This window comes from Brassica rapa, chromosome A05 (assembly GCF_000309985.2).
Source record: "Brassica rapa cultivar Chiifu-401-42 chromosome A05, CAAS_Brap_v3.01, whole genome shotgun sequence".
NCBI classification, from domain to species: Eukaryota; Viridiplantae; Streptophyta; class Magnoliopsida; order Brassicales; family Brassicaceae; genus Brassica; species Brassica rapa.
Window position 1 is genome coordinate 22,583,776 of NC_024799.2, and position 15,753 is coordinate 22,599,528.

A 15,753-nucleotide genomic window follows, 5' to 3' on the forward strand; every position below is an offset into this window, starting at 1 on the left:
GGCACTATCTCATCCAGAAAATTATCAAAGTCCGTTGGATTTGTAGTATTAAAAAGACCATCAAAATAATCCACCGCCACCTTCTCAATCCCATTTTCCTATGTAATCCAATTTCCGTGTTCATCATGGAGTCCCACTATTTTATTACGGATCCTACGCTGCTTAGTCAGAGCATGGTAAAATTTGGTATTAAGATCTCCAGATGAATGCCACATATTCCGGCTTTTCTGATGCCAATATTCCTCTTCATCTTTATACGCCTCTTGTAACTTTCTGGATACCTCAAGGATGTCCTCTTGTGATCTACTATTATCTGACTGGACCTCCTCGAGTGCATGTTGAAGATCTTTAATTTTATCCTTTCCGTATGGTTGATTATCCTTTCGCCATGATGAAATTTCATGACGACAATTACTAATTTTTGTAACAACATCCTCCAGCTGTCCTTCATGATTTTCTGTCCATCCTGCCACAATTGATTCCATAAGCCCCTCTTGGCCAATCCATCTCTTATCAAACCTGAACTGACCTCTTTTTTTCCTAAATACCTTATCCTCCAAAAAAGCTATCACAGGGCGATGATCAGAGCCCACCATCCTCAAATATTCTGTGTAAGAACATGGGAACAGTGTATGCCACTCCTCATTTGCCAAGGCCCTATCTAATCGACACCTGATCGTCATTGCTCCTTTTCCTTTACCTCTCTTTGCTTGCCATGACCATTTATTACCGCGAGCCGGAAATTCTAGTAGACCACTGTTCCTTATCATATTGTTAAAGGGTATGAATGAGGTGGCACTTCTCAGAGATCCCCCATCCTTTTCATGATTTCCAGTAATCTCGTTTAGATCTCCAATAATAAACCATGGTTCAGAGCGTGATAATCCATACCGAGTTAGTCTCTCCCAGACCTGTTCTCGTAACTTTTGCACCGGGTCTCCATAAACAAAAGTAAGAAAAACTTGTTTTCCTTTGACCACCGCCTCAATATCTATCATTCTGTTGCTAGAATATAAGATTTGAACTTGATATTCCTTATTGTAATAAAGAGCTAAACCACCACTTCTCCCGTTTGGATCCACAGTAACCAAACTATCATATCCAAAATGTGATTGGAATCGTTGTACAAACTCGAAATCTTGTTTCGTTTCAGATAAAAATAGAAAATCTGGTTTATGTTGATGCCATATCTCCCGAAGATAACTTATAGTCCAATGACTTCCAAGTCCTCTACAATTCCAACTTAAAATATTCATATATAAAATATATATCTTGCTCCTTCGAGCCAGTAAATACAGGTTTAATGATACCCACTAATATAGTAATCTCAAAAAGCCACTTCCACCATAGTTGCGTGATACTCAAGTAATCGTTAAAACTTGATAAACCGAAACCCCAACATCTACGATCAACATTCTGGTGACCACCAATTTGTGTGTTTCTTCTAAAAAACTTCCAAGAACGAGTGAACTTCATGGATTTTATAGTATTTACCACAACCAAACAGGGGTTAGAATGTAATAGAAAAAAACTCCATAATCTCCAACAAAAATTAACTGGACCAAATAATTCCACAAGAGATACCCTACTCCAAGCATCAAATAACACTTTATAATAATTGAGACAGATGAGCTTCACGTTCAATAAGACCAATGATCCCTTCCACTCCTTGTGGAAATGTATTTTCCATAATTCCAATAGCCAATACCTCATGGCATATTCCACATGAACTTCAATAAAAAATTCTTTAAAATATTGCCATATATATCTCCGCATATGACCGTAACACATTTGTATTAACATTTTGGTATTCAAACTAAGGATCCAAAGGCTATAATATGATCTGAGGAACAAACCCAACCTTAAAATCAAACCCGTCGATCCACTCCACCAACCAAAAACCAAATTTACCCACTGCAGCATCAATAACCATGAGCACTGGGTGCCCCACCTGTAGACAGTGCGTGAGCAGGCCATCTTAAGGAAGAAGACCCTATGATACCAAGAATCAGCAACAATATAATATATACAAACCAAAGCACTCCTGTTCCTCATGTATCCATAACCCAGCCACATCCCTTCAAACCAACTATAAACCTCTATATACTTAGGTCTATCACTCGTAGCATGCTTCAGTTCTCTCACGAAGAGACTAGAAACTACATTAACAAAGCCAGACTCCATACACACACACCACCAACAAAAGAAAATACCATTTTTATTCCAGAACTGAAAAGATAACAAGAACAACAATTCAAAAAGATAAAACCACAGACCCTTGAAACCAAATAAAACATAGACGCTCATTAATCTCATTGAATACTTTAAAACTTCTTTCCCGCAAACCCCACCTTCCTTGCATAGATGAAATGCTAATAAAACCTGATCCATAAAACTTAGGATTTGTGATTTGGCTCTTTCGGGTTTGAAGTTCCCTTGGCCTCCGGTGGCTTGCCATTGTCTCCGTAATGCGTAACTCCCTTGGAAGCAGCACGCTTAACCAGAGCATTAGCAATACGCATCTTGGTGCTTCCTACAGTGCTCGAAGTAGGCTTGAAAATTCTCTTTTGATTCCCTTGCTTCGACGGTGCGTCCCCTGCTCCCTTGCTTTCGCCCTTGTTAATATCACTCTCCACTAGGCCCTTTTCTTGTATAGGGACCTCATCTCCCTTGGCCAAAACTTTCTCATCCTCTTCCTCCGAAAGAGTTTGAAAATCCTCTTCCGCCCCTAAATCGAAACCGCTTTCCAACAGGTTAGCCTCAAGAGCATCCATCTCCATATCATCATCCTCTACACGACCTTCCTGTTCCTCAAACAGACCGTTTACTATTTGTAACCCCATACCCTCATCAGTAGGATCCGAGACTACCTCTGTGCCCTCTGCTTGAGTCCTAGCTAACTCCAACTGGAACTCCTGAGAAGGTGGATTCAGCGAGCTCTCATCAGAGACCTTAAACTCTCCTTCCTCCCTAGACTCCTCTCGTGTGCCAATGGGATTTCGTTGAGCACTTGTTTGACCAGAAGAGGGCCTAGTACGCGTCTCCTGATCACCAGATCGTACCTCCTCCCTTCTATAAGTTCTGTGGCTTGATCCCTCGCTATCACCTCTGCGTTTTCCTTGATGCTGAGCGCCTCTTGTGTTACTTCTCTCTGCTGCCTTGACCCACTTTGCCTCTGATCCCTCATACATCTTCCCCTTGCCCTTTCCATAATAATCCCGACCTCCTCTGTCTTTGTTTTGTGGAGCCACGTTACCATTAATAACTACTCCTTTGTAACTCCTTGCTCTCTCATCATGCTTCCCCCCGTCAGACCATCCTCCATTCTCCTCTCGCTCTCCCGCTTCCTCTCTGGACTCTTCACTGTGTTCTTCACATAGAGAGAACACTTTTCCTCCTTATGGCATAGACTGAAGCAAAGAGGACAATACCCAAAGAGTTTCTCATAACGTAACGATACCGCCACCTCCTCTTCCTCATAGAACTCCCCCCCCACTGAAGTCCACTGTGGTTTCAAAACCTAAATAGTTGTGGATAAAAATAAAAATTATAGAAATTTGGATATATTTCTATCTTAGAAAATACAATTAACTATAATACATCTTTTAACAATTGACCTTAATAGGAATTGTATTAAGGTCAATTGTTAAAAGATGTATTATAGTTAATTGTATTTTCTAAGATAGAAATATATCCAAATTTCTATAATTTTTATTTTTATCCACAACTATTTAGGTTTATTTTCAGATTTAAATCAAGTTTTCTTTTACAAACTTCCTATGCTGTTTTAAAAACTACCCAAAACAGAAAAGAACTAATATTTTAAATAAAATAATTTTCGGAAACTTTTAAATAATAATTTAAGAACAAAATTTTCTTTTACACACACAAACTAAATTTGTAAATTTTAATATTAAAACAGATTAAAAATCAAAATAAGTAAGATTAAAATCAAAATTTTAATTGTAAAAAATCAAAATTTTAATCTTAAATTTCAATATTTATCTCAATAGTTTTGGAAACTATTGCAAACATGTAACCATTTTAAAAATAATATCAAAATTATTGTTTAACCCCTCCCCCTTTCAACCTATTTGATTTAATATGAATACACCACTGTTCATATATAAAATATTTGACATAAAATAATTTAATTATGATTGAAAATTATAACATAATCAAATAACTTTAAATACAGAAAATTGATCCGTGCGTATGCACGGGCGGTAATACTAGTATATTTATAAATGTGTGTTCTCTTCATATAGAATAGTGTTGGAATATAAATCTTTGATATATATAGGTTATTCATGCTATGACATTAGTATGCATATATATTATAAAAGTGTGTTCATGTTTAATCACTACAAAAAAAAGAGACAAGTTAAATCACTTAAATTGTATCATAAAATTAAATGATTCTATTTTAAATTACTTATGTATAAATGATTCAAATATACATAATTCTGTATCAATTACAGTAAGTGATGTTATTATTAATCTATTTAGCATCAATTCAATAAAATGATGTACTTTTTATTAATTTGTATCACTTTAGCATAATTGATATTAGTATATATATTTATATCAATTATATAAATGATGCACTTATTTATTTTGGTTAACATCATTTATTAAATAATTCAAATCTTATATCAATAAAAAATTGATGCTAACAAAAACTTACATAACCATATTTTCTTTTAACATCAGTTTGATAAAAAATGATATTATTTTAACTTCATTTGCATCATTTCAAACATGGTTCTTTTATAAATATTACTAAAACAGTCTAAATTTCTTTAAAAAAAAAAAGAGATTACGTGATGTAGTTAAGATTTGTTTGTAGATTTAATTTTCTTTTGTGCTTTTATATTAATTGAGTTTGTTATTAGCAGTTTTTTTCTACAAAAGCATATTCTTTTATGCTAAGATCTAGATCCTCGTTTTCAGGCTCGTCTCCTTCTTTAGTGCTTCAACTTTTTCTTAACAGTTTATTTGTTCTGAACTATTTGATTAATTTCAACAAGCGATCAATCTTTTTTTCTTTCTTATGAGTCCCTATTAGCAAGCCCCATTATATGATGATGATGATGATGCTGTTTCTTCTTATGCTAATTGTCCCAAGTATTTGATGGAAAACTTCTGAAAAGGTCGGTTTATTGTTCTATTCAGTTTTTTACTTTCGAAGTTACAATTTGTTACAGATTATACAAGAGACATGGTTATCAATCTTATCGTATATCTCTGGAAAAAAGTTCATATCGTTTGATTATGTAATCTGCCATTGACTTGATGAAGCAGGAGAAGAAAACAAACTCTGGTCAAGCGTACATATTCTACCAAAAAATGGCTGACCAAAAGCATTGAGAAGTATAGAAGAAGAAGTATACGAGAAGAGAAGTTCTTTGGCAATTTTTTAGTTGTTTAGTAGTTATTTTGTTGTCAGTTCATCTTCTTTTCCTTTCATGTTTTCTTCTGAAATTTCTCTGTATACTTCTTTTTCTTCGTCATATTTGTAAATAGAAAAATAATTATTATTGCAAAATATTTTTATATATTTATTTTCTGACATATTTACTTATTAACATAAATCTAACGTCAACTGAATAAAATTATTTTAAAATGATAATATTAAATTATACAATTATTAAAATCACTTCTAAAATTTCTATTAATTTAAAATTATTAGTAAATTATAGAAATAATTGAAATCAGTTATTTTTACTGATACTAATACTAACATCATTTTAGAAAAATGATATAAATATTAAAATCATTTTTTTACAACCGATACATATAAACATTACTTATAGTAATTGATGTAAATACTTAATATTTTTACATCAATTATTGATAAAATGATACAAATTATTTGCATCACCACTTTCAGAGTCATTTAAATAAGTGATACAAATTCTTTTAGTATCATTTATAACTGATGAAAATATTAAAAATAAATGATGTTAAACTATCTTTTTTTTGTAGTGAATGTATTCATTCATGTAATATCCACTTCGTATATAAATTGTTTGTCCATTTATGGTTAGAGTAGGAGATATAAAACTTTATATATAGTGATTAATAAACCAATTTGGTATAGTTTTAAAATATTAAAATGAAATGGTTTTTACTCAATAGAATATATTAATTTATCATATTTATTAATTTATAAACTGTCCATCAGTGTAGCCATAATTATTAATGTACCGAAAGTTAGATAGATTGAATTAGATCTGTTGATTCTAAGTTATTTCTTGAGACAATTGGTATAATATGCCCAGCGAAGATCCAAATTGACAGAATACCCATGGCTATAGATAACTCAAAAAGAAGTAACTTTTTGACACACGAAAATGCCCTCTTGCATTATCAAAAACATGTAGCTCTAGATTTAGCGGGTACATATTATGTTAACTGAACACTAAAAGATATTTATCAAATTTTCACACAATCTCTGAATTTCTCAATCGCCGCCAATTCTATTTTTTCATCTAATCCTCCGATGAACTCTTCTCAGTTCTTAATATCACATTTATCGGTTTGTTAATATAATAAATAAATTACTTAATTGTTATCTGTTAAGGATCATATCAGGTGGATAAATTATCGATTCTTTAAGAAATACTAGATTTCCACCCGCACAAACGTGCGGGTATATATTTTCACATTTATATATATAGATATTTGTTTTACATAATTATTATATATTTTTAATGTTACTCACATATTTAAATATTTGTATAATTATACCAAATATAATAATTTTATAGTTTTCATACTGTAAATTAAAATCATCACATATATATGTTGCTTATTATATATTTGTCTTATTGAATTTGCGTTTGATTACTAAACTAAAATTTTTAATGCATGAAACAACATATATGAAAACAATTTTGTATTTAATTTATTATAATCATGATCCGTAATTCAAATCGCTAGATTTTTTTAGTAATTTTTTAATGTTTATTAATTTTATATAATAAATTACTGTATATTAAAAACTTTAAGATAAGTTAAATTTTTATACATGTATTATATAGTTTACTAATATTAACCCGTTCTACCAACATATTATATTTTTAGCATAAATATTTTATATTTATGAAAATAAAATATGTTAACTTATCAATTTAAAATAATTTTATCATATTTTGTTCAATATAACATTTTTATTTTAAAATAATAGATATTATTATAAAATTGATAAGATAGGATATAATTTTATTCTTTTAGTAACATTTCATTACTAATTACAAAATTAGTTGAAAATATTTATATTCAATTTATGACAATTAAGATCTTATTATAATCTTTTTCAAGAGATTTGTTAGAATTTTAATTTTTTTTTTAAAAAAAAATTAAAAGATATAAAAGATATTATGATTAAAGTAGTTAAAAATATTATGTATATTAGCATTAGTGATATACATTTAATATAAAATTTAAATGATGGTCCAAATAAAAATATCACTCATCAAAAAATCATGATTTTTATTTTATTAGAAAACAAATTTGAAAAAAATTAAAATAAAAATAAATATTTATTTCTAACAAAATCTTTAAAAATTATTAATAAATATATTTGTGAAATTAATTAATTTCATTTTATTTAAATTTTCGTTTATAAACCAAAACTATATTCAATTTTAATTTCTAATTATATTTTATGATAATTTAAATTAAAACTAACTAATTTTTGAAAGTAAATTTTAAAAGATTCTAAGAAGATTTTAAAAAGATTTTGTTAGAATATTTTAAATATATTCATTTGTTTTTCAAATAAAAAGATAAAGATATTAAAAGATATAATAATGAACTTATGTTAAATATGATATTTTTTAGGAATGGTCCAAACTAAAAAAATCACACATGAAAAGAAGTCATGACTTCTGTTTTAATATATAAGATATAACAACTGGACGACCAGTGACCACTAAGAAAATATTTATCGATATTAAAAGAATCAGTTACTTAATAATGGATATTCATTATTTGATATCAAATAATGTACCAGCTAAATATTTACATATCAAGTAACAATCTACATACCAACTAACATATCAACTAATAATTCCCGTATCATCTAACAAAATGTATCGACTAAAAAATCATATATTGGTTAATGAAACTATTAACATCTAATCAGTTATCTATCAAATAGCCCCAAAAAACTAGCACTCCATATATCGATTAAGAATCTATTAAAATATAAATAAGAGCATGTAAGTAATGAAATACCTACTAACGTATATGTTATCTAAAGAAATGAATGTAGATTTCAAGCTTTCTTCTTTCCGAGATCTTCCGATCCTTTTCTCCATGAATCCGCAACAAAGATAACAGATTCTTCGATGAGATGACGAACTCTTCAAGGTCAGCAAGTCACTCAACTACCTCAGGAAAATGCCACGACACATAATTATTATTGGGATTGGAGGCTTATAAAAGTTGATTGTAATTCGAAATTGAAAACAGTAGAATTGGTGGTGAGATAATAAGATTAGCATTATGAGTGTCAATGGAATCAGAGTAAAAAAATAGAGATTTGTGATTTAATTTAAGCTTACATAAAGAGGAGATGTACGACAGATAAAGAGATTAGAACATAGAGAAGAGAGAGAGATCTAGGGACACAAGGGTATTATGGTCATGAAAAATATTTAAAAAAAAAAACAGGAGTGTATGACAAGTTATGTGAGTCTTATGGTGTATCCACACCAATTTCTCTTATTTTTTAATGGTTGTTTACTTGTTTCTAATTTTAAAGAGTATTTCATATTTAGGAGAAAAACAGAAATTCTGTTTTAACTGATCAAAATACCATTTGAACTAATGGTCCAAAGCAGTACAAGAAGTATTTAAAGGATTTTTATAATTTGATATATCTTTGTGCAGGTTGAAACGTGTAGATTTCTCTTCATCATTTCTTCAGACCCCGGTATTAGGGCTGATGACGCTTTCGTATGTAAAACTGACTTGTATATGCGTCATGATGCAGCGCTCTAATGTATACGCGCTTTCTTAGTTTTCACTACATCCATCGTTGTTCATTTAATTAAAAGCTAAGGCTATATGTGTTCTTAATTTATTTTTTTTATCTGGTGATTTCTTTGAAGAAAACAAGCGATTTATTTGATATAAAGAAGAAACATAGCATTCTGATGAAGGATCATATGGTATCATGACCCTCCCTTACTGAATCACAGACACAAAACAAACAATCACAAACGTTTATGTTCAAATTCACGGCGTTTAAGCAGTCATATTTGAACCATAATCCTGAACAGTACGTACTAATACTACGTGGGATTATTTTGTATGATGTAGGGCTTCACACAATCCATTTTTAGTCAAAGCAGTTAGATTTGTTCAGATTGGACTAAGTATCTAAAACCCCAGATTATGATTGATGTCGCTTTCGTATATAAAACTGATTTTATTTGTGATCATGATGCAGCGCTCTAAATTAAAGCTAACGCTATGGCCCTGCATGCGTTCTTAAATTGGTGATTCATATCCAGAAAACGGGCAATTTATTCATTAAAAAGGAAACATTACAAACATACAGAAAAAGAAAGCGGAAAGCAAATGAAGGATCTTACATATCACGACCTTCCCTTATTGAATCACACACAACTGAAACATACAGAAAAAAAATAAGAAAAAGAAAACGGAAAGCTGATGAAAGATCATATGGTACCATGACCTCCCTTATTGAAATTCGTAAAAGTAGAGATCATCAAAACGGTCATTGGTCTGAGCTTTGCCACCATGCATCAGGAGCCCTTTCTTACCATTAATTGTCGCACTCGTGGAAGCTGTCCATCCCCTGATCTCTGGAGTCACCTGCTTCTCTTCTTTCTTTTTATCCTTGTGGCCCCCAAAAGGGTTTCCGATCGAAACATCTACATCTATTAGGATTGGGATCCCAATATGTATTGATAGTCCCGATGACCCACTCGTTGTCCCCTCCACCTCCTTCTCTTCACCTAGCTTATCCAACCTCTCCCATTTCAACGTCTCTGTATCCAACGCAAAAGTCCCATCCATCAATTGTCCCGGACCCACGTGAGCTTCTGGGTCCATATCAACCTCACCTCCAAAAATCACAATGTATTTTCCAACAACTGCACTAGCGAACACACTCCTCCCTGAAGGCTGCTCACCGGTTGTTTCCACTTGTGTCCACTTGTCCCCAATAGGATTGTAGCAATAAATATCATCAATTTCGTAGTTGTTGAATCCGTACACCACCCAAACCTTCCCATTCACCACTTCGAGTCCGGATCCTCCTCTTATGCTAAAAGCTTCTCCTGGGGTCGCACACGGCTTCCACTTCTTATCAGCGATGTTGTAAACGTCCAGGGTCTTGACCCGCGTCGTAGAACTCACTCCACCGAAAACATAAACGTTTTTATCATCGGCTGCCATAGAGTGGAAGCTACGAGGAGTGGGTCCTTCTTCCAAAGGAGTTAGCAGTTTCCACACGTTTTTGGTCGTGTCATAAGAGTAGAAAGCGTTGTATTTGCGGACCGCGTCTCGGCCACCAAAGACATAAAGGTTTGTTCCAACTGACACCATTCGGACGCCTAAGCAGGAGAGGTGTGGAATGTCTCCCGTGGCTGGAGCAATGGACTATTTCCCGGTCTTGAGGTCAAAGACGTAAAGGTCTTTGTCAATAGGCACATTTGGTGTGAACTCGCCACCAAAGGAGTAAATCTTGTTTCCTACTTGTGCTATGGCATGTGAGCATCTTAGCCCTGGGGCCTTTCCTTTTTGCTCCACCTTATAAATTACAAATATTTATCATCAGTTTTTTAAAAGAGACTTACAATCAGATTCTATCAAGGTTTACGCGTTCTTTAATTAATTCAAGTTTTTCACACATCTTAAAAAAATGGATCTCCAACTCCGTATGACCACTATTATGTTGGATAATTCCAAGCTTGTGGAAACTTAACATATTATTAGATGTTTAATATGTTAAGATAAACACAATAAGGAAACCTAGAAATAGGAAAAGGAAGTTTCTATTTAGGTTAGGTTTGTGTTTTCCATATCCCACATGTTAAAGGGAATTGTCTTTCATATAAATATAGGTCTAATGGAGAGGTGTTCCATATGATCTAAGTGAAACATATTGAGAGCTTTAGTTTTGAGTAGTTTCTAAAGCTAATAAGAAAAGTTGTTCTTATAACTCTTTGTGTTTCTAAGAGATCTGAATTGGTATCAGAGCCTCAGGTTGGAGACTCGATCTAAGCTTAAGTTGTAGCTTAAGATCCTGGTGCTTGTGAACAAGATATCGCGACGGCAAGATGGCTGACGTGACTAGGGCTCCACGCACGAAGGACTTTGGATCTACATCCATCCAATGTCCGATGTTGTCATCGACAAACTACACAGTTTGGTCGATGAGGATGAAGGTTCTACTACGTGTTCATGAAGTGTGGGACACAATCGAACCCGGTTCAGATGATCAAAAGAAGAACGATGTTGCGATAGCTCTTTTGTTTCAATCTGTTCCCGAAACATTGATTCTCCAGGTGGGAGAACAAACCGCATCAAAAGAGATCTGGAACGCCATCAAGTCGCGACACCTAGGAGCTGATCGTGTAAGGGAGGCGAGACTTCAGACGTTGATGGCGGAGTTTGACAGGTTGAAGATGGATGATTCAGATACGGTCGATGACTTCGCGGGGAAGATATCGGGCCTATCATCCAAAGCAACCTCTTTGGGGGAAAACATAGAAGAATCCAAGATGGTCAAGAAGTTCTTGAAGGGTCTTCCAAGACACAAGTATATCCAGATCGTAGCATCACTTGAGCAAGTCCTAGATCTCAACTCGACGGGGTTTGAAGACATAGTTGGAAGGCTTAAGGCGTACGAGGAGCGTGTAGGAGAAGAAACTCAGAAAGAAGACCAAGGGAAGCTAATGTTTTCGAACAATGAAGAGCATAGTCAGAGGGGCTATGAGAATTCTCGTGGTAGAGGAAGAGGAAGGAACGGTAGAGGCAGAGGTCGAGGTAGGTCACACAACCAAAACCGTGCGTCACACACCGAAGATAACAACTCGGAAAAGAATCGCTCAAAGCTGATATGTTGGAGATGTGACAAGCCTGGTCACTACGCAACTGTCTGTCCCGAGAAGTCAGAGAAGGATCAAGAAACCAACCTAAACGAGACAGAAGAGGCCGATGCACTCTATGTACACGAGGTGGTGTTTTTGAACGAAGATAAGGTGATTCCGAAGAATCTTGATATCAACAAAGGCGATGCAAGTGTCTGGTATTTGGATAATGGAGCGAGCAATCACATGACAGGGAACAAGGAGTTCTTTTCGAGTTTGAATCTCAACACCAAAGGGAAGGTGAAGTTTGGTGATGGATCGTGTGTTGACATTGTAGGAAAGGGTGTGGTTACATTTGTGTGCAAGACTGGAGAGAAGAAGGCACTCAAGGACATATACTACATACCTGATCTGAAGCACAATATATTAAGTCTTGGGCAAGCAACAGAGAACGGATGTGAGGTTAACATGAAAGATGTCTACTTAACGCTCACAGATTCGCATGGAAGGTTGCTAGTTCGTGTGACAAGATCTCCAAACCGTCTCTACAAGACCCCTATGGAGATAAGCTACCCGGAATGTTTACATGTCAGGGACGAAGATGCTACATGGAGGTGGCATGCTCGACAAGGACATATATGCTATGGAGTGATGAACAACATGGTAAGGAAGGAGATGGTCGTAGGAATGCAGAGTGTAACACACGAAGAAGGCGTGTGTGACACATGTCTCGCAGAGAAGCAAACGAGACACTCATTCCCGAGTGTAACACACAAAGAAGGCGTGTGTGACACATGTCTCGCAGGGAAGCAAGCCAGAGACACATTCCTGACTAAGGCCATGATTTGTACATCAAAGCCAGTGAGATTATTGCTTGGAAATTTGTGTGGATGTATCACACCACCAACACCAGCAGATAATCGTGAGGCATTCTATCGGTTCAAAAGATCTCACACCGATAGAGGAGGAGAGGTTGCCTCAGCTATGTTCAATCTAGGTTGCACCGATAGAGGAGGAGAGGTTGCCTCAGATGTGCTCAATCTAGGATGCACCGATAGAGGAGGAGAGATTGCCTCAGATGAGTTCAACCTATCTTGTGAAGAAGATTGGGTTGAAGCTATGGAAGACGAGTTGGAGTCTATCACAAGAAACAAGATATGGGAGCTTGAAGATAGACCGACTGGTTCTGAGAAGAAAGGAGAAGATGATCGAGTTTGTGTGTTACACAAGACGTTGCATGTGTTACGCCAGGCACCCAGAGCATGGAGTGTAAAACTCGATCAGGTTCTCAAGGAGATGAGATTTGAGAAGTGCACGAAGGAACCATCAGTGTACTGCAAGACTCAAGGAGGAGACGTCTTGATCATAGCCATCTACGTTGATGATCTATTTGTGACAGGAACTTCGCTTAAGGTGATTAGGCAATTCAAGGAGGAGATGTCTAAGAAGTTCGAGATGTCAGATCTAGGTAAGCTAACGTACTACCTTGGCATAGAGGTGATTCAAGGAGCAGACGGAATCAGAATAAAGCAAGAGAGGTATGCTCAAGGAATCCTGTGTGACACAAAGATGGAAGTGTGTAACACGACTCACGTAGGAGTGTGCAACACGACTCACGGAGGAGTGTGTGACACAAAGGTGGAAGCGTGTGACACAACGCACGTACCAATGGAGTCAAGGTTCTCAAAGGATGAAGATGAACCAGAGATAAATCAGTTGGGTGTTGAGCAGAAGGCCGACATCCTTCCCAGAGCTCATGTACGCAAGATGGCGGATGTGACCAGAGTTATCATCGCAGTGAGCTTCAGCCACAAGACTCATCGCAACTTAAGTGAAGAGGTCATGAGAAGGTTATACAAGAACTGGGCCGATTCTAAGAAGAAGCGGTACGGAAGCAAGGAGAGCATCCGGTCTAACCTTGAGAAAGATGTGAATTCAATGGGTGGATTCGCACACCATGGTGTGGTGGAGGATGATTACTTGATGATTAAGTTCAAGCAAATGAGGAGCTTAATCGGAGTTCAAGAAATTGATCTCCCTAATTCAAGTTGGAATTAAGGGGGTGAATGTTGGATAATTCCAAGCTTGTGGAAACTTAACATATTATTAGATGTTTAATATGTTAAGATAAACACAATAAGGAAACCTAGAAATAGGAAAAGGAAGTTTCTATTTAGGTTAGGTTTGTGTTTTCCATATCCCACATGTTAAAGGGAATTGTCTTTCATATAAATATAGGTCTAATGGAGAGGTGTTCCATATGATCTAAGTGAAACATATTGAGAGCTTTAGTTTTGAGTAGTTTCTAAAGCTAATAAGAAAAGTTGTTCTTATAACTCTTTGTGTTTCTAAGAGATCTGATATTACGTTGATTTTCAAATTTTGTCAAGCTTCTTGTCACACAGTCCACTATATATGATATCTCTATGTTAAAAAGGAAAATAAATTTTTAGTGTCGATCTATTTAGATTTCTACCTTTGTCCACTTTCCATGCAATTGAAAAGTGGATATTGGGTCAGAAACATAGGCTCCAAGGGCGTGTAGAACATTGGTCGAACGCCCGTGAAACCCAACGATTTTGCCACCTTGTAGAACAAACTTTACCCCCGGACTCGTCGTGAAGTGCTTATTGGTTTTGCCTTTGCAAGTCTCGAACTTGAGATCCACAATGGTCTCTTGAGTTGCTGTCTCACGGAAAGCTTCTACGTAAACGATGTAGTCGTCGACATCAACCACAAACTACATATAAAAAAATAAAACTCTCAGTACGAAACCAATATTGAACAAAATAGATATTTTTTCAACCTAATATAATTATATAACCACGTTAGTACCTCCTCAACTTCTTGTGTTTTTTCTCCATGTTCATCTCCAATAACCACGTTAGTACCATCAACATACTCAAACTTGACGAAGGCTATACAATCCGGGCCTTTCCCTAAATATACTTTTCTAACATTTTCGTGAACGCCATCATCCCATGCATTTCCTTGCTTACCACCCTTTGCGTCCAGCTTTTGGGCCATCTCTTTTGCTTGCGCTTGATCAATCTTGCGAATATTACAACCTGTAGTTACCAATATAGGTAAGTCATATACAAAAAGAATCATATATATGGGAGAGAGATGTTGAGAGAACTTACCTGTTTATAAAGTATTGATTGGTGCAGTGATTCATATTGGGAAGTTGTATGGGTATTTATAGAACCACAGGAAGTTCAGGTCGACCTATTTCTTCGTATATTTTGTATCCCGCCATACACGAGAAATTAAATATTGAATGAATACATGTGACTAGCCGTTGACGTTCCCGCAAATAGTTGATCAGAATATCTATACTATTAAAGCAGTATCCTATTGTAATAATTACTTTAGTCTGTCATTTCCTTCAATAACATTGCATGTTTCATTAAGGGCAATTAAGTAATATTAATAAAAATCTATATTGGATCATTATTTTTGGATCTATCCCACATCAAATCTTTCTTGGGCCATTTGGGTCTATTAAAAAATCAGATTCAATTCTCACTTTTTTTTCTTTGGGCCATTGAGTCCAAGTTCAAATAATTTTTTTTCAACTATTCTTAATTATTATTTTTTTCTTTTCTTAATATAATTTAAGCATTCATAAAAATAATTGAATTTTTTTATGGAAAAGTATAAATCTTTATTAAAAGTA

The 15,753-nt window shown here is 34.8% G+C and overlaps 1 protein-coding gene across 1 annotated transcript; it reads right to left on the bottom strand.

Moving 5' to 3' along the window:
• Positions 1-9,522: 9,522 nt before the first annotated feature.
• LOC103847838 (nitrile-specifier protein 1) lies at positions 9,523-15,683 on the bottom strand. Its single transcript, XM_033292268.1, is given in 3 exon segments — positions 9,523-10,791; positions 14,551-14,814; positions 14,910-15,683. Coding segments are annotated over 3 exon segments (1,614 nt in total). The 5' UTR covers positions 15,186-15,683; the 3' UTR covers positions 9,523-9,717.
• Positions 15,684-15,753: the final 70 nt, after the last annotated feature.